The sequence below is a fragment of the Alligator sinensis genome, unplaced genomic scaffold, assembly GCF_000455745.1.
Source record: "Alligator sinensis unplaced genomic scaffold, ASM45574v1 scaffold1543_1, whole genome shotgun sequence".
NCBI lineage: Eukaryota > Metazoa > Chordata > Crocodylia > Alligatoridae > Alligator > Alligator sinensis.
Window position 1 is genome coordinate 113,586 of NW_005843241.1, and position 19,412 is coordinate 132,997.

At 39.9% G+C, this 19,412-nt stretch overlaps 1 protein-coding gene across 1 annotated transcript in view; it reads right to left on the reverse strand.

The window, feature by feature from the left end:
• The window catches only part of NPC1 (NPC intracellular cholesterol transporter 1), a 37,329-nt gene extending 18,170 nt beyond the window's left edge, over positions 1-19,159 (reverse strand). The window contains exons 1-7 of the mRNA XM_025194545.1: positions 19,091-19,159; positions 9,279-9,401; positions 7,192-7,298; positions 6,291-6,466; positions 4,730-4,897; positions 3,418-3,667; positions 234-310 (exon numbers count right to left, since the gene is read on the reverse strand). Coding sequence (XP_025050330.1) covers positions 234-310; positions 3,418-3,667; positions 4,730-4,897; positions 6,291-6,466; positions 7,192-7,298; positions 9,279-9,401; positions 19,091-19,144 — 955 coding nt within the window. The 5' untranslated portion in view covers positions 19,145-19,159. The remainder of the gene's footprint in view (positions 1-233; positions 311-3,417; positions 3,668-4,729; positions 4,898-6,290; positions 6,467-7,191; positions 7,299-9,278; positions 9,402-19,090) is intronic.
• Positions 19,160-19,412: the final 253 nt, after the last annotated feature.

A 19,412-nucleotide genomic window follows, 5' to 3' on the forward strand; every position in this document is an offset into this window, starting at 1 on the left:
GGGCTAACTGGAACTGTATTTAAAATATTACTCTCAAATTTCATTCAGAGACCAGTAAGATTTGGCTAAAAGATCTGGCAAGAAAAAGGAGAAAAATTGCATTACTACGATCCAAGAAGGGCAGAAATGTTGGATTAGATGTTCTTGCTGCATTTCTAAAATGTCTCATGTTCTTCTACAAAGAAAAAAGTGAAAAACATACAATCAATACTTACTTCGGATCTGAGACCTACCATTATCACGACGTGAATTAACAGAAAAGGCTATGTTGCTGTCAATTGGTGTGTACTCAGAGACAAAATGCCTTTTCCTGTATAAAAAAAAAAAAATCCTCTAAATACAGTTCTTTTGCAAACATCAAGACAATATTACTCTAGCACTGACCTACTGCAATAAATTCAGCAGGAAGAAGCCAAAGATCCCAATTTTGATCCAAACTCTACAAAAGCCTACACCTTTCATCTGTCATGATTCTGATGTGAAACCATTTCTAACTTTTACCCCTCTGAAGAATACTTCTTTAGTGTCAGGCCCTACAGCCTCATTCCCTTCCTAACATCAAGACCTAGCAATATATTAAGTTTGGAGTTTCAGTTTTTGAAGGGGTGCTTTCTCCCCAGGCTTCTTTTTCCCCCATGGTGAGCCTAAGGTTTGTATTTTTTTCCTTCCACAGCCATTTTTGTGTTTTAACATCTGCCTTCTTCCCCAACTTTAAGTCACTTGCTGGCTGAAACAAAATCTGGGAATTTTCAAACCCAAATGTAAGTGGTGTTTTTTCTCTCAAAAGATTTGTAAGTAAAAAGTCTCTAATCATACTAAGGGTTTTTTTTCTGGAAACTTCTCACTATTCCTCTAGCACAGTGGTTAGATACAGGGGAAGTACTTTTTCATTCTGCATCATTTAACCCTGAAAGTCTAGAAGATGTGGCAAAGAGAAACTCCAAAGGTTGATCTACGTAGTGACGGGACAAACATAAGATTTCAGGAAAAACCAAAAAAACTATGACTCAGTGCAGGATTCCACATATAACCTTAATTACAGCATTTGTTGTAGTTGTAAAACTCTAAATATAGAAATGTAACAGAATGAGACAAATGTGTAGCTGTAACAATAAATGTTCTGTGACAGTCATGAGATTGTTTTGTCCCTGATGACTTTTAAAAAAAATATTGAAAACAAAAGTTGAACGGAGAGCAGTTATAGCCTATTGTGAGCGAGAACGCTTGGTAAGCAAGCTTCTACACTAGGGAATTGTATAATAGCAATTTACACCAGTACAATCAAACCATTGTAATTTACAGGGGGGCAATGTGGGCATGCTAACCTTCTGAGCAGTGTAAAACTGTACAGTGTATTCATAAACCTCTGCTTTGGAGGAATAACAATACACAGCAAAGGATTTGTTGCCTCAAGAAGTATGTCAGCTAAAGTCTTGGCAGGTACCCACAGAATAAGAGCAGTGATCTGCAAGTAACATTCATCATTATCATCACAACCACACGCACAGTTAAAAGGCTAGCAGGTGCTGCATCACGGTTACCTGCTTAGTGTTAGACGAAGCCTCAGAGTTCCCATTCACCTAACCTCCGATTATACTAAGGCTGTGGCTACCAGCTCATGTTCAGGTTACACTAAGATGACTGCTGAGGCAGGATTAAGTGGGTTTTGCTGACAACCTGAGGCCAGGCAACTTGTTCCATCTAGTAAACAACTCTCTCTCTCTCCATATGTTCCTGCAGCAAATTATTTTCTGATCATCATAGCAAACCACTCCCTGTTCTTTTAACATGTGGGCAGCAGTGGTCTGTGAAGGGTTTACTGATGGTCACATCTGTTGCATGTCTTTCTTGGGGTGGAGGTGGGAGTGGGAAGGAAGGAAAAGCTGTGTTTCATTACAGTTACAGTTAGTGAGATGATTCAGAGGCTGCTTGGTTAATATTGTGTCAAGGTGATTTAGATTTTCATGAAATCTAAAGCTTTTTTTTTTTCTTTGAAACTTGCTTTAAAAGTAGAGGTAGCTCGTACTTGTCTTGCACAGATTATGTAACAAGATAAGCACCTTCTGAAGGGCTGGTAGCAAGGGAGATAATGGGGATGTATAAATAGTATTTGCATGCTTGTTACTATTTATATTTTTGCAATTACAAAACTATGGACTCCTCCCAACTGTCCCTTTACATTTTGATTGGTTTCTCCTGTGTAGTGCCTGAAGTGATTTTAGAGAATAAAGAGAGGTTTTGGACCTTGTGGATCTATTCAGAGAAGACCTAAATAGTAGTTTTAAACTTAAATTCTGAGAAATTTGTCAGATGTTTCAGCCTCTTCATTAAAATTCAATCTAAGCTGGATTTACATATGGAGGTTCAGTTTTCCCTTGGTTTCTACACTACATAAACATTAAGATCCATAAAGTCTTTAAATTTTTTTGTGAAGATATTGGTTAGAAGTGAAACACTGAAAGAAGTGGGAATCTTTTTATTTGACAGAAATAAAAATATGCCTTATTTGGGTTACTAACTCACCTTTTGTTTTGAGCACCTATGAATGAAGGATGGTACCAAGGCCCTGATACCATCACTCTCTAATATATTCAGCAATTATATAAGGTATGTCTTCCACAGGGACAAAGTAGGGATAGGTGTAAAAAAAATAAATAAATCAGGAAAACTAAAGACAATTGCATAGGCTATTTTAAGCTTCTGCTGCAAGTGCTGTGGAATTCTAACAACCCCTGCAAAGTTTCTAATGTTCTCCATATAAAACTTTGCTGCCATCCTAACATAATAGGAAGAGCTGCCTTCAACAAAACCTAGTATTTTAGCATCCTGTTAGCATACCCCTAACAAAACAGCAGCAACAGCCAGGGTACTAATTCCCTCTCTCATTACATTAATTTTGTGCATGCCATTTAGACATAAAGAAGAAGAACTGCTTTAAGGAAAAAAAGTCAATTCAGAAACTCTCACAACAAATATATACAGCTTCGAAACCCCAAGTCAAGAAGTTAAGAGAGTTCAAGGGTTTCATAATAAAATTAAACTTGCAAAATAGCATATCAAGATCCACTCAGTATTGTATGCAATGCAGTTTTCTTAATTACTGAGAGTTTTTACTTTATATTTCCATTGTAGTATGTTAGGTTATTTTTAAACACATTATAAAGAATATTAGTGGACACTAATAAGCTATTCTTATACACTATAAAAGGAAGACAGCACTACTGCAAGTAACAGATAATGTGTTTTAACTGGAAGATTCTAAGAGGTAAGCAACTTATCGCAGTCCTCTGGTTCATAAATAAACAGAGAAGATACTAATATTCATGTAATATTGGCTTCTTGAGTTCTGTACCAACAGAAAAAAAATGCAGATTTGGTATATTCAGCAACATTGAGTATTTTGAACCATGTACTTACCTGTAACACCAAACTCCAAAAACGACCGCAAAAAACACAAGTAAAAATCCCATGTAGGAAATCCACATGATGACATACACAGCATCCAAACCAAACAAAAGCCAAGGTGCAGGGGGTGGAGGGGGTTTGGGCTTTGGACCACAAACAAGAGAACAGTCTTGACAGCTGCACGGGCTCGTATCATCATCTGCAGATTCATTACAGCCTTTGGTAGCGTTGTTCATAGGAATCTTTTTTTGGATAGGAATATCTAGAGAAATTGGCACAAAAAAATCACCACACTTGTGAAATCCTCATTCATTATAGTGTCTATTTTTTAAAAGATACAGCACAGGAATTCTCATGCATTCAAAATTCAGGAGTCAGACTCCACAAAAACCATTTAGCTATTATGTTCATGAATCTTATGCTACGGCTTGGATTCTTTATATTTATCTTTTTCATTTGGGGGCCTTTAAAATGCATGTTGCTCATGCTTCCATGGTCCGCACCATTCCCATGAGGGGAGGCCTTTTTTTTTTTTTTTTTTTTTTAAATGAAAGTTGTGATGTTCATATTCATATAATTGCATGATAAAAGCAGCTGAATCTGTAAGAGGAGCATCCAGGGTTGCGAAACATGCAACATAACTACAAACAATGGCAACAGAAATGATCATAAAGCAAAGCATTAAAAAAAAAAGAAAAAGATGTTTTTAAACAAGTTAATCACTCACTTTAGATGCATCATTTTGCAACAAATCAATTCAAGGTTGGACATATTCATATATATATATTAAAAACAACAAGAGGAGGAGGGGTTACTCACATCAGTGTATGAGCCAATAACACATCTAAGGTTTGCTTATACCAGGTAAATAACTTAGGTTAGGTCTACCTTTGCTAAAAAATTATTGGCTAACCTCAAATGACTTTTCTGGGCACAACAAACCCCCAGATACATAGGCTATTAAAAATTTCAACAGCTTTTCTGAATGTTTATCTTGTAAGCAGTTCACCTTTTACTGTTGAATAAAGACAGTACCATTGTTCCAGTTAACTGCTTTTGTTATCCAAAGAAAAAGTCAAAACTTCTTGCTGTGCTGTTTCAGTGTAGCATTGCTGTGAAAAGCTGTATTAAACAATCACCAAGAACCCAAGACATTTAAGAAGTCCTTCTTTCTCTTGTTCAAAACCACAAAAGCACAATTTATGCCACCACATTATCCCACTATCATGATTTTACATTTCCTACTAACTGTACTACCGCAACAGTGGAAAAACAAATACTCGTGTTAGACATACTTCAGTATAACCACAATTCTGTTTCTTACCTGAAAAAATAGGAATGATATTAAAAGGAGCCTGTCCGTTATCCTTACTAAACATATACTGAATCCAATTGGTAGCATTGCAGTCTTTAGCATCCTTCCCACATAGCAACCCCAAAGCCTTGACATTACTTGATGGAGCTTCCACATCTTTGCAAGCATTATACATGGCTAGAAAAAGAGGTACAAGAGACAAGTAAAGCAAAATAAGTATACTTATATAATTTGTTTCCAGAATTCAGAATGCTAAATCAGAGACAGGGCTCATTGCACACACTTGGACTTGACAGCAGCTGCCTACAGCTTTCAAAAGGAGATGCAGATTGGAACTTAAGAGTGGAGAGGAATTGATTTTATTCAAGTATATAATATTCCTTTTTGCTCAGTGTCAGTTTCTGAAGCTTCTCACCCCTTAAGGAGCTCGAAGAAACTGCAATGGAAGGAGTCGGATGATTTTAGAGATGGAGAGAGAGGAAAAAACATATTAGCAACGGTAGCAAAATACCCCTTCCTCCCACCCCATCAGGTACATCTTTTTTTATTATTCAACTATTCACTTCCTAAATAAATTCTTCTATACCAAATAGAATGGATTACAGCCACTGACAAACATGAAAAAAAACAAAACAGAACAACCTCCCCACCAAAAAACATCACTTTACTGGAAGAGGAATTGCATTAGCTTGACCTGGTTCACCCAATGTCTATATAGATTATGCGTTTCAGTGGGACTTTTTGGAACTTTTATCTAACAGCTGATTTTGGGCAAATGAGATGAAACTAATGCAATGCGTCTTCTGGGTATATGCTATGCTTAGTGCAGGGGAACACCAAGCTGAAAGTAAAGTGATGTTTTGTTTTGATTTTTTTTTCTTTTCATATCTGTAAGCAGCCTACCTGAAATGCCAAGTTTAACACACTTAAGTTCAAGTGTGCCAGGGAAATTACTAAATTATGTACGGTTCCACTTTCAATCATAGATAAATTCTATTTTTCTTAAATGGACTAAAACAATGGACAATTTAGATTAAGAACTGGAATTAGGTTAACTCTACAACAGTCATAGCATGACAGAACATCCAAAGAAAATGGACTATCAGCTTCAATATTTACCTGACAGCACTATCTAATTGTGATCAAGAATGACAGTACTGCGTAGCAAAGGCCATATTTCTGTTGGTTTGTACAGACTAGCACAATGGAACCCAAGCCACAATAGGGCATTTAATTTGCATATGAATACAAATATTAATGCAGCACCTCCTCAGTAAAGCCAGAAGTCAGTGCTTTGATACCAGAATTCTGCCTTTATTTGCCAAGATACAGGGTCTCCAACATCATAATATACTGAAGATCTTCCACATTCCAAGAAAGAGAAACCACAAACAAATGTCAAGTAATCCAAGGATCATTCCCCTGCCTCTTCCAGTTCCTCTCTTAAAAGAGGTTTTCAGTCACCAAGTTAGTCATATTTATCCGAAAACTCAGATAAGTATGAAAAGTCTTCATTGTTATGCTCACTATTATACTACAGTTAGCTCAATAACTGACTAGGCTTGCTTACCATTAGCAAAACGCTCTCCAATATAATATTGCAGCTCTGTGATACTAGTTTTGTTCTTTGACGTAACTGGATCATAGTAAGGTTCCGTTTGTGTAACATTCAAAAACTCAGACTGATTTGGACTGCATGTCAACTCACAGAAGAGGCTAATTAAGTTATGAAAGCATGATGGGCATCTGAAAAAAGGAGAAAGCCGGTTAACATTGGATTTGATTCATATACATAGTCACATGAGAAATACAAAACTGATTTACTTAAAAAGAAAAACTTTTCCAGGAGAGGTGCATGTCTAAAAGTTTAAGCACAGAGCTCAAACACAAATAATCTTGCAAACTCTTTCTAAGTATCTAGATTGCATCTACTACTTGCATACTAATCCTAGTCCCAACATAATTGTCATGTCTTCTGCTTGTAACTGAGATGGTAGAAAGGAGCAAGGACCAACATTTGGAAGAAAGTTCTCTTAGCGCCACCAAAAAAGTGTTGGAGCTGTTAAGGCAAGGTTTAATCATTATCAAACTGATGCATGTAATTTGACCCAAAAAAGTTCACTTGGACTCCAGCTTCAGAGAAAATGTACAGTGGGCAGCATAAAGAAGCTGGGTTTTGGAAGTTAAGTGGTAGGTGGAAAAAAAATGAGCCTAGAATGCTCTTTTGAGTTGAGAACAGATGTGACAAAAAAGCCCACACAGAGCCTGAAGGGTGATGAAAAGAACTAATGTGCAAAAACAACTTGCCTTCCACCTATTTCATAAAGTTTATTTCCCAACAAATCTCCCCACCACCACACCAATTTCACTATTTCCTTTATATCAGCTCATATGCTGAAAAGCAGTTAATAAAAACACACTCTATTAATGTAATAAAGCACTAATCCTTTTCAAGCCATTTGTAAGCATACCTGGAAAGAAACTGCAGAGGCAGCTGCAAGTTGTTTTTCAAAGTCTGAAGCTGCTGAACATTGCAACAAATGCTAACATTACCAAAGTATAAACCTGGACAGAGCTCCTTTAAAAATAAAAGGGGTGGGGAGGGAAGAAAGGAGGTTAATTACATTAATGGGACAGAAAACAGGATTTAAGAGAGACATGTCAAATTACATCCTACTGAAATATGCTAGTGAACACTAGTAATGCCATTTCTTTGGTAAAGAATGAATAAAATTGATATCTAAAAAGTTTGCCATGACGTTGACCTTACTTTGATACAATCTTTTATAAAACCGGGGAAAAGAAAAAGATCATCTCATTCCTGCAACGGATTACATCTCTTTTGAAAGCCTCTTACTGAGTTACTAGGGCCTATATATAGGAAGACAATAGCATTAAAAAAGGCAGGGTTATACCAATTAAAATGATTCATTATGGAAGCTTGTGATCAAAGTAAACTAATGAAAGTACTGATTATTAAAAACACCCCAAAAACAACCCCCCCCCCAAAAAAAACGAGCTACACACACAAACCCTGGAGTTTATAAGGATCTATCCAGTATCCAGAAAAATATGAGATACACAAAAGAATTTTGCCTAAACTATTTTAACCAACCAGGAACCAAGTGTTAATTTGTTAGAGAACCCCACAAGTTTTAACTCAGAGACTGTGTGTGTTTCTGCGTGCACATGCATGCATATGTAACCATATAGCTTTGGCATTGTTTTCTGAAACATGAGCAGCAACTTAATGTTTTTGAACTCAAAAGTCCACAGTCTTTCAGGATGTAATAATTTGGGGAATCTGCCTCTTCATGCCAGGGACACTGTGTCCAGACTGCAAATTCCATTCTGAATGGGGAATCTGTTCGCCCTCAAACTGAGCCAAAACCTGGAGCAGGCCATGAGAAATTCTTGCACTAAGCATAAGGCTAATAATGAAGGATTGGTAAACTTTTGTCTAAGATTACATCATCTGAATGCACCATCCAATAAATGGTTACTACCTGGTGCAAACCAGAAAGCTAACAGACAACTGGTTTGATCAGCTGAAGGGTTTTGCCACACCTCATTTACACATGCAACTTCACTGGTAATTACCTACTTAAAGTGGGGCAATGAACATGCAGGTTTGTAAGAGCCCAGGATAAAAATTTTTGTCTCAAATCAGTCATCTGTTTTTAGCATAAGTCTTAGACACAACAGCTGATGAGGCTAATCAAGGGGTTCACATAACTAGGAGTTATAAAATACAAGTGCTGCACTGGCCATTTTAGAATTCAGAAAGGCATCTGGCTGCATAGGACAGAGAGAAACTCCATGATTTGCAGGAAACCACAAATCTGGAAACCAGAGTTCTCCAAATCCAAGCCCAAAACCTTGAGGAAACCAAGGAAGAAAAATGGTTTTGTGTTACTGTTTTGCCCAGGTCTGGTTATTCCTTGTGCCGTTTGAAATAAGGAGGGCTTCTTTATTTTTATCTGTGGGTCCATCTAATTAGCTCCACAGTAAAGCATCAGCATCTATCTACATGTGCGCCAGTATTAGGGTGCAGTAAACTAATTCATTCTGCAGTAAGATAGTACTGTTGGGGACAGTATTATATACAGCAGAGTACTTTGCTGAGCTGTGAAACGTGTAGACAGTGGCCAGGTTGTAAATTGTCTCTAGTCAGTCCAGCCATCTTGGGCTTTTTTTAAGCGAGAAGGCCCACAGGCTAGAGCTCTAGGAAAGGACATATTTAAGTACATGAGGTATTTAAGGTAAGGGAAATCAGCAACAGTCTTGGAAGTCTAGGGGACTCAGGCCACAAGATTTCATTTCTGTAAATAGATGACAAACGGAATCTGGGCCAGAGACCAAAAAAGAGCCACTGCTGCTGTTTATAAAGGGAATGATGATTAAGGGAACACGGGTCTAGTGCAAGAGGCCCAAATACAGGGAGTGAGCAAGCCACAGGAAAAAAACAAAACAAAAACAAGAACGCATAGGTGTTCTCTCCCCCCTCCTCCAAATCTAATTTCCACCTTTTGTTTTAATGAGTCCAGAAGATACTTACATTCACTAAGTCATACCCATCCTTCGGTAATGGTATTGGTGGTCCTTCATATGCACAATTATATCTTTTATCTTCAGAAGCTATTCCACACTCCCCATACCAAACACATGATTGTGAAATTACCTAAATAAAAGGAAGTTATCAGTTAGTTGTATGGCACAGAAATATTAATAACCAAAATATTGGGGAATACTTTCCTTCAAACTAGTAAAAGTTTTAAATAGGAACTATCAGAGGGTTTACAAATTCATATTTTTTTTACTTGCTCTACATTGATTATAAATCTTAGAAGACCTACATCTAGATACCTAACCACACTAAAAGCAAAGAGTAAAAACAGAATGTCAGCAGTTCAAATTTCCATGTCAGGTCAGCACATACAACAATGCAAACTAAGCAAAAAAAAAAAAAGATGAATAAAACCCAGTAGCAAGGTAAAATCTACATTTAAAAGGCAACTTCTAATGCCAGGTGATATGAAAAGCCATATAGTCATGCAAGGCAAATTGCTACCTATCTCTTCATATGAGAGAATTTTGAATCAAACAAATATTTGCTTGCTACAGAAAGTGTATTAGCTATATATGACAAGCTGATAGGTAAAATAAGAAGAGTTGGGAAAGCCGAATTATAACTACGCTTTCAGTAATTTATGATTATGTGTTCCTGGAGAATGCAGCACTAAAATTAGAGAGCAGAGGTTTCTCAAGAGCTTCTCATATCCACCATGTGACAGTCATATGGACAGGGCAGAAATTCAGGGAGATGTGCTGTCCATCAGCACTTTTTTTCTTGCAGTTCAAGCAATCTGTTGTATCAACACAAAGCAATACACTCGCTCTCCTCTTGTGTATTGCTTTAACTATCTAAAGAAAGGTCACTGCTAGGCTACTTTGACCAACTCAAAGTTTACAGTAAAGTACATGAAAGGGGCAAAAATTGAAGAGAACTTGTTTTAAGAAGCTTAGTCTAAGATAGCACTGAAAAACAACATTCTTCTACCTTTTAAACTTCCTCCTGTTTTGTTCACATAAGTTAATACAATTTATTGTCAGACATTGATAAATATGTACAATATTCAGATTAACTCAGAGTATTGGGAAGGAGAAGGGTGCTAAATACAACGTTGCTCTTCATTCAATATTCAAATAATTTCAACATTTTTCATAGTATACCACGAACATTATTCTCTTGTTATTCCAAAGAGACATTTTTAAACAACTACCGGTCTGCAAAAGAACCTGTACTGCAGATGAAATATAAACAGCACTCAAATGATAGTAAATACACATTCAATATATTTCTGCAAGGTTTCTGATAAAAGGTTGCAGCATACAGTATTAGAAGATAAAGATGGGCCAGAAGTTATCTTCTAAACAACCTTGACTAGCTTTTGTACCACATCACATGCTTAGGCTGCAAGGACATATTCCTATACTTTACGTTTGATCATGAATAACTTTGCTCACAGACACGAAGCATCTAGAAGTCTTGTATAAAGCATCTACAGGCTACACAAAATTCCCACATCCTTTTTTGTACTGAAAGACAGAAATATAAAGATAATTCCCTTCCCTGGCCCCAAAAGATTATGGAAAACAGTGATTGATCAGGACATTTCTCATGACACGATACAACTGTTTTCTGTACAGCATAACCTCTTAAAAAGGTTCTCTTTCTTCCTAATCTGGATGGGCTCTTTGGGTTTAGTGACAAAACAAAAAAACAGAAACCCAATCATTGCAATTACAATGGAAGCCAAGGGAGATTCTAATATTTTGTTTTGGACTTCAACTCGCATTCAAAAGTGTGTACACATGAATGCATAAAAACAAAGAAAGCCTCATTCACTAGATTTGGGATGAAGGGAGACATTTAAAGCAAGGCTGCATATAGAATTTAATCTCTTAGATGAGGACTGTCCAATTGCCAAGTGGCAGAGGGCTGCACCAGCAGGGCCACACACCCAGCAGGCCAAGCCACGGTCCCTCCCACTCCCACAACTACATTGCATGCCTGTGCAGGCACTCCACCACTGCACTACATGTCTGCCAGCTCCCCCATTGTCCTTTGCATCCCAGGCCCTCAGCACCCTGCTTCCCCACCCACTCCCCCCCAGCAGGAAGCCTGGAGGAGGGACTAGAGCCTGGGGACTGTTGCAGTCAGAGCAATGGGGGGTTGGGCAGGGCAGAAAGCAGTAGCTGGGGGGGGGGGCCACCAGTTGGACACCTCCAAGCTAGATCATGACCCTGGGCGTTTACAAAGATTTCCGCCCTTCACAACAGAGGAAATTCCTAGCAGGTGAAAAGCTTCTTTAACTTTACAATCTTTTACGTTCTTTAACTATTACCAATAGAGAATTGCCACCTATCCAAAGTTTTGACAATATATGATCCAAGAAATCACTACCACTGTAGAGAGTCATTGGAGAGAAAGTTATATTTCAAAGCAAGCACACACTCAAAAGTGCTGCAAGTGGCTAGCAACAAAATAATGGGTCCCAGTACCAACCCCCCCCAGTCAGTCTTCTTGCTTTTACCTGATACTAGGTAACCAATTGATTCCATCATCATTATATGGAAAGGGAGGCAGGAAAGGGGGTAAACCATCCAAGTGAATCTACCTGCAGTTTAAATACCTCAGATTGTTTCTTTCTCTTTTTTTTGACAGGGGTGGGAAGAGGGTTGGAGAGGTTTGGTGCAGGCAGGGCAGCACCCATGACATTCATCTGTTTATTGTCTGACCAGGAAAAAAGTCTCAGTTTTCAGAGCAATGCTACCACTTAATATTTCATGTAGAGAATTAAGAACGCATGCACTGAAAGTGAGGGTTCTTCTTGTAATTAAATTTGGTGGGATTTTCCCTAAAAGTACCAGACACTTAATATTGTTATCACCTTGGGGGTTCCCCTCCAATATTTTCCTGACATTGCTGTAAATATAACCTGTTCCTCCCATCCCATGTAAATTGACAGGCTAAAATTGACAGCTTAATATATCTATATTAAGCCTCTAGCTATCCAATACTATTCCAAAGAAAAAATGTTATTCCTTTTCATCCTTCCCAGTTGATGGTTTTAACAAAAACCATGAAAGACCATTTAAGTCTCAAACTCTTTTGAAGTTAGCAGTAGCTTGAAGTCACCTATTATACCTTTTAACCACTAAGGAATGAGCAGCAAGCTCATCAGATGAGTCAACCACAATTATGGTAGATGGCTGGTCTCCTACCCACCCTTCAGATTCTTACACAAGTCACTAAGTAACTATGTCAGTGATAAGATGTTGCTGGTAATTTCACAGGTATTGTCAATGGGAGGCTGAAACTTTAAATGTTTAACTAGAAATTACGGAAGAAGGATAAATTCCCTTCCTCTTTCTTCTTACTTATCAGCAAGAGCAGAGACTTATTTAATCCTCTGACGTTAGCAGGATTTCTGTATGTGCATTGGCGGATGTATGTAGCTTTAAAAAAATGTTATTGTAAAAGTTGTCAAAAGGTAGAATATTTAAACCTGTCTAAAATACCAAAAAACAAAACAAATGAACAGCCCCCCCAAAAAAAAAAAACCAAAAAACTTTCTTCTAATTGACCACATTTATTCTGAAGACAATTAATCTCTTATCTGGTTAGCTGCAAAGAGGATGGAAAGTGAGCACAATTCCCCAAACTTAATCAAATTTGGTCAGAACTCCACAGGAAACACCTATGCTTGAAGTCCCACTGGCTCTTTGATGCTGCCACGTGCCAAGATTCCAGTCGCAGATAATATGTCAGATCTAATCTGAAATAACTTCCACAAACAATACAAACTCAAGCCATATTGGGAGTTAAGTGAAGTCATGGAAGTGAGTGCATCATAGTCGAAATGTGCGATTTGGCTGGCTTAGGAACTAGCAACAGTCTAGCAAAAGCAGCAGCAGCAGCAAACTCAGCCCCACCCAGGTCATTATTTATTTCTCAAACAGGCTTTGCAACCCATACTGAGATCTGTGCAGCTGCTAGACTCCTACCTATACCCAGGTTAGCCTAGGTAGGTCTACACTAATCTGCTATCTGTCAACTCTTTCAGCTAACTGGGTCTCCAATTCACATGGATCAAGCTAACAAAAACCTAAATGGAGAGGTAGTTCATGAATCCATGCACTACTGTTATCATTGACATCATTAGACTTTTGGCCCCAGATGTGCATGTAAAAATATTTACAGCATTTGCCAGTTATCAAAATCTCACTTGGACTCAGCTGCTTATTAGCATCAAACTATGATGTATACAGGATTTTTTGTTGGCTATTAGAAACCAAGTCTCCACTTGTGAATGTCTGCTACATGACTGGGTTGCTCTGAAGTAACAAGTGACCACCACGCATGTCTGATGATGGAGCCCACATGGGCTTTTTACTTTGCTCTCTTTACTTTGTTGCTGCTTACTAGAATCATTGGTTGTTAAAATCAAAAGTGCTCTGCCCACTGAAGTTCTAATAAATTACATGCATCTAGCACACAAAGCATTATTTTATATTCAACTTGCTATACTGAATTAAACAATGTTATTCTTCCTACTAATCCAAGATGAAGTAGTAAAAGAATATGCCATCGGGGCCTGGTATGAAGAAGATATCCAAAACAAATGTATAGCACATATTTCCTACCTAAACATTGGTCCTGTATTTCAAACTCAAGGATATAAGGTCACAGGCAGCTTGACCATCACAAAACAATCAGCATGCTGTACAGGCACAAAGAACAATGATCATGTTATGTTGAAAGGATAACAATGATTATTTGTCATTTTGCACCAGACACACTGAATAATTAGAGAAGATTGTATTTAGCTTTTCTTCTCCATTTCTAATCTAAAACACCTGGCAGGGATTCCATGAGAAAGATCACAGAAACCTGGGTTACATTCCTTCATACCCTGTTACAGCACCACATTACCTGGAACTTACTTCCCAAAGCAAGCTGCAAGGCTGGATATTAGTGCCGAGTTTAAATGAGAAGCATTGGTGTTATGGGCTATGGAGATCAAACTGATATAGCTTTGCTACGAAATTTTTTAGAACTAACTTAGGAAGCTAGTTGCTGCAGTGAATTACTGCATCTAAACTTGACCTTGGTTTGAATGAATCATAGACAAAAAGAACAAATTTAGGAGCAGGGGTATTATGCTTAACTATTAACCATGTACTACCCATCTGCCTGCAATCAGAAAGCTACCAAAGAGTTAGTATGACTGAGAGCCCCTGCTTTGCTGTCCTGCAGTTCAGTAACAATAAAGCTATTGCATATCAGGAATGAAATATATTTTTCTCGCTCTTCAATTGTATTGTAGGAAGTTTGCTAGGCTTTAGCCACATCACCAGAACTATTCCAAGATTCCCCCCAACCTTTTTTTGCTCTACTATAGAATTCTTCCCACCTCCCACACACCCACAATTTAAGAGCTATACAGAAACAGCTACTATTTTTCCACTCTGACCAGTGACTCCCTTCACTTTGGTTCCACCTCTGACCCACATTACATCCCCTAACATCTCAGAGAACTTTAGAGGTTGATAAGTATCATCAAAATCTTACAGAAGGAATGACTGAGACAGAGATTAAAGATCTGTTCAAGGGCACAAGAAAGACTATGACAGTATAAAAGTTGGAGCCCAGGTCCCTGACTTAGTTCTGTAATAGAAAAAGAACACAAAACACTAAGCCACTGGATCTCAAAGGTAGAGAAATGTTTTATAAGTTATGTCAAGAGGCACAAAGACAAAAAAACAAACAAACACACATTCAAACAGCTGAGTATTTGTTCTAATTCTTTCCAACTGACAGTTCTACATAAAAAACACAAAAAGGTATACTTAATGTCTGCTAAGCCAAGTACTAAATCTTCTCACTATATAAGAATATGCCAATGTTCCAAATCTATTCATCTACTTACTCATGATGATCTCAGTCTACTATTAACTGCGCTAACCCAAACAAATGTCATTTATGTAATTAGTGGTGCTCAACCTATGGTCCACAGGCCAGATCCAACCTCCGAAGCAACTGGGTCTAGCCTGCAGTACAGCAAATCAGTGTCACCCCGGGTTCAGGTCTGCACCCACAGGGACAAGGGCTGTAGATTTGGTAGGAAGGAAGAAGTGGAGGTGGAGTAAGGGGGAGCTGTGTTGCACAGGGAAGAGCACTGCCAAGCCACACAGCCCCAGGCAAAGGCACCCAGCCAGGCACAGGTACAACAACCAGAGTCATCCATGATACAGCAGGAACCTGGAGTGTCTGCTTCAGCCTGCTAGGGCCTGGTGATAAACAGCAGCATGAGGCACTCTGCCCAGGGATGCTGAAGCTGAAGGGCACTTAACACTGCTCTGGGGCGGGTGCTCCTGGCATGGCCCCAGGATCCAGGGATTAACCCAAACAAGCCCAGCCCTCTAGTTCACTATCCTTTTTTCCTAGGGCCGCAGCCACTAGGTTATCCCATGCCAGGCCCAGTCCACTTGCCACACAGGAACTGGGCTTCCTGGACCACTGCCACTCCACCCCCATGACTCACAAACCACCATCACTGCTGCCCAGGGTAGGTCTGCACTGAGGGAAACTAGTATTAATGGCCTCACTGACCATAGCAAAGGAAAGGGGCCGTGGGTGCCACCATAAGCACTGGCGGGAGTCCCCAGACTCTGCTAGTGATCATGTCAGAGATGAAGTAATAGGGAAAGCCAGGGAAAACCCAGGGCCTGGCTGGTAGCTGATACCCTCAGCACTGGGCAGTAGCTGCCAAGAACCCAGCCCAGTCAAGTAGCCAGTAGCAGGCCAACACCCTACCCCCTGCTTCTCACAAAGCAACTGCTTCAGTGGCAAGGAAGTTGATTTCTCCCCTCTTCTAAGAGGGAAAGAAAGCAGGTCTCAGCCAATAAGACTCAATGACAGCAGGTCTTTTGCTGGCCATCTTGACAAGTGGATTGGGGTGGAGGAATGGGAAGAACCTGTCAATACTCTTCTAACAAGAAGGCAGTGCCATATGTGGAGCATGCTAGCCCCTAGGCCCTTCTGCCAGGGTGACTGATGAAGCCATAGAGAAAGCTGTCTGCTGGAGAGCTGAAGGGAACCTCCAAGACAAGAGTCCTTTGCAGCAACATTGCCCGTGTTCTACCCCCAAACTCCCCAAACAGTCATGGAGGTAGCAACCATGTAACCCTCTCCCTGTTTAAACAGCAGTGGTGACTACACAATAAAAAGGCATCACTGTACCCATACACACTCTGAGGATTTTCTTCACAGGTCAAAGTTTTATTTTTTAAATATATATATTCCACTGCTCCTTTCTCCTAAGTTAGCAGACTTTCTAAACCTGTCAATAAGTGAAAAATAAGTCACAGCTACTTTAATGTTAAATGAGACTTCTAATGGTTTATAAGTCACGCACATATAAAAATAAAGGCAATTTTGTTTTAAACCTTTGGTGATCAGTTGAGAAATACAGGGTAAAGGCAAGTTTATAGTGCAATATTTTTGAAGCCACAAAATACTCTCATCAGTTACAATTCGGATGAAGCCTTTTTGTTTACTGAACTAAATGAACTGTGGTATCAGTTTAAAGCCTGAATTTAGATAAAACCTTTAACATGCAGGGCTTATCCACTCTGTGTGAATATGAAAAATCCAATTAAAAAAAACCCATATTCGCTCTAGACAGTGTAAGCCAACTGTTACGCTCCATAGGTGCCTGCATATTATGGTGCTTGTCTTATTATACTGTGTTTAGTGATCTATAAGAAATGGTATATTAATGTGAACTATTAGAGAGCCCTGTGCACACTTTTAACCAGTTTGCATAGTTACAATAGTAACTTCTTTCCAGCTTGCCTGGGGTAGGAGCAAGCTCCACAAGATGAGACCCTGATAATGTTTTTCTTTGCTAGATCTCTGCAGGGTATCCCACTGGCTTTCAGGTCTTACACAACACCTTTAGATGCCCTCTCCAGGAGAATTCTTCTAGCAACCAAGAACTGGAGAGGACTTTCTTCAAACCAACCTCAGTTCTGCTTCTAGAACATAGGAGGTCACAGCACAGCAACAAGGGACTTTCCTTCTCCTAATACATCTTCCAGTCTAGGAGAGTAAAGTTCACTCTCTCTACAGCACTGTCAACATCTGTCCACTCAGGGATAAAGTCATGATTGAATCCACATCTTGCATGGTGTTACAGAATAATGAACTTCAAGACCACAGAGACAGACAAAACCACTTTAAACAGAACTGGAGAATGTGTACTTTGCTTAACCCGGCTTAGCAAGACAGTACTCTATTCTGCTTACTTGTTTAAAAAAAAAAGGCAACTTCAAGAGTTTGAGAGTTAAAACCTCAGCTTCTAAAAGCACACTGTGCTGCCCGAGGAAAAAAATGCAAACATGCATGTGATTTACACTTGTGTGCTCTACATCCAACATTGCCTTCCAATCTCCTCCACATAAACAAGGACTGCAAAATTACTCATATGGTCACATGAATTTACCTATCCCTCCCCCTCAATAACACTGTAACAAAAGTATGTCCTATTAAATGAGAATTATCTTCCTCCTGAATATTCTTGCATTTCTAAGGCTCTGGCAAACATAAAGTATCTTTCACCAGCATACTCAAGTTCTGTATAATTAAACACTTTTAAAGTCCTCCTAAAGCAGACACTTTTTTGTTCTACCTACATCATGTTTGGAGTAGGGTATCCCATATCAAGTCTCTGTTATGCTCTAGGATTTGATTTCGGGCTATGTAAATCTTAATAGTTTCAACTAGTTTAGATGTGATATCCCATACGATAAATGTTAAGTAGACAACCTCAAGCATTCAGCATTTTTATGGTGGGTTTGTAGCCTCTGTTCACACCCTGACAAACAAGCTGCAGCAGCAAGCAGCTGTTTTCAGAAAGTTAGGAAAAAGAAAAATAACACCTTATCAATCTCAGCACAATGTATACCACGTGGTGCTCATCGCATGTTAGATATGCTCTACCCCAGGGATGGGCAATTGTTTTGGGCGGAGGGCCGCTTACTGAGTTCTGGCAAGCCATCGAGGGTCGCATGATACGCAGCCAGGGGCAGATAAATATTAATTTTCTAAATTTTTTAGGGGCCCTGTGGGCCAGATAGAATGGCCTCGCGGGCCACATCTGGCCCCCAAGCTGAATTTTTCCTACCCCTGCTCTAGCCTATGCCCTTTTAACAACGAAAAGTATCTTGGGGAGCCTGTGGCAATCCCAGAAACCTCACTGAAGCAGCCTGCAGAAGTGTTGCAACAGGACAACTGTGCAGATTCACAGAAGCTTAGGGTTGGAAAGGACCTTGTGATTTTAGGATTGCCAAAATGCTTTCTTGCCAGGAAGACAAGAGACGACTTGACCTAGATTAACCCCCCCCGAAAAAAAACAACAAAAAACAGACCAGCAGCTCTTGGAAAACCAAGCAACAGCCTTCAACTACCTGAAGGGGGGTCCAAAGAGGATGGAGCTAGACCAGAGGTCCTCCAACTGTGGTCCGCAAGCTCCATTCAGGTGGTCCGCAGAAAGGCTGCGGAACAATGGGGGATATCTGTCCTTGGCCTGGCACTTGATTTATTTTTTCTGACAACGGAGATTAAGTTGGTCCACCGAGACCCTCAGCAATTCTCCAGTGGTCCGCAAAAAAAAAAAAAAAAAAGTTTGAGAACCACTGAGCTGGACTGTCCTCAGTGGTGACAGACGACAGAACAAGGAGCAACCATGTCCAGCTGCAGAGAGGGAGGTCGTGGTTAGATATTAGGAACAACTTGCTCACTTGGAGGGAGGGAAGCACTGCAACAGGCGCCCAGGGGGGCTCTGGGATTTCCATCCTTGGAGACTTTTAAACCCCGGCTAGACAGAGCCTTGGCTGGGATGATCTAGTTGGGGCTGGTCCTGCAGAGGGTGGGACTGGATGCCCTCCTGAGCGCCCGTGGCTCTCCTGGAGTAGTTGCAAAGGAGAGCCGGCAGCCCGGCGGGGGCTCGCACGTGCGCTCCTGTGACTCCAGCAGAGCGGGCGGCCGGGGCTGGGCGCGCTCGGAGGGGGGAGCAGCCCATGGAGCACCGGCTGCGCCCCCCGCCCGCCCGCGCGGGACCTC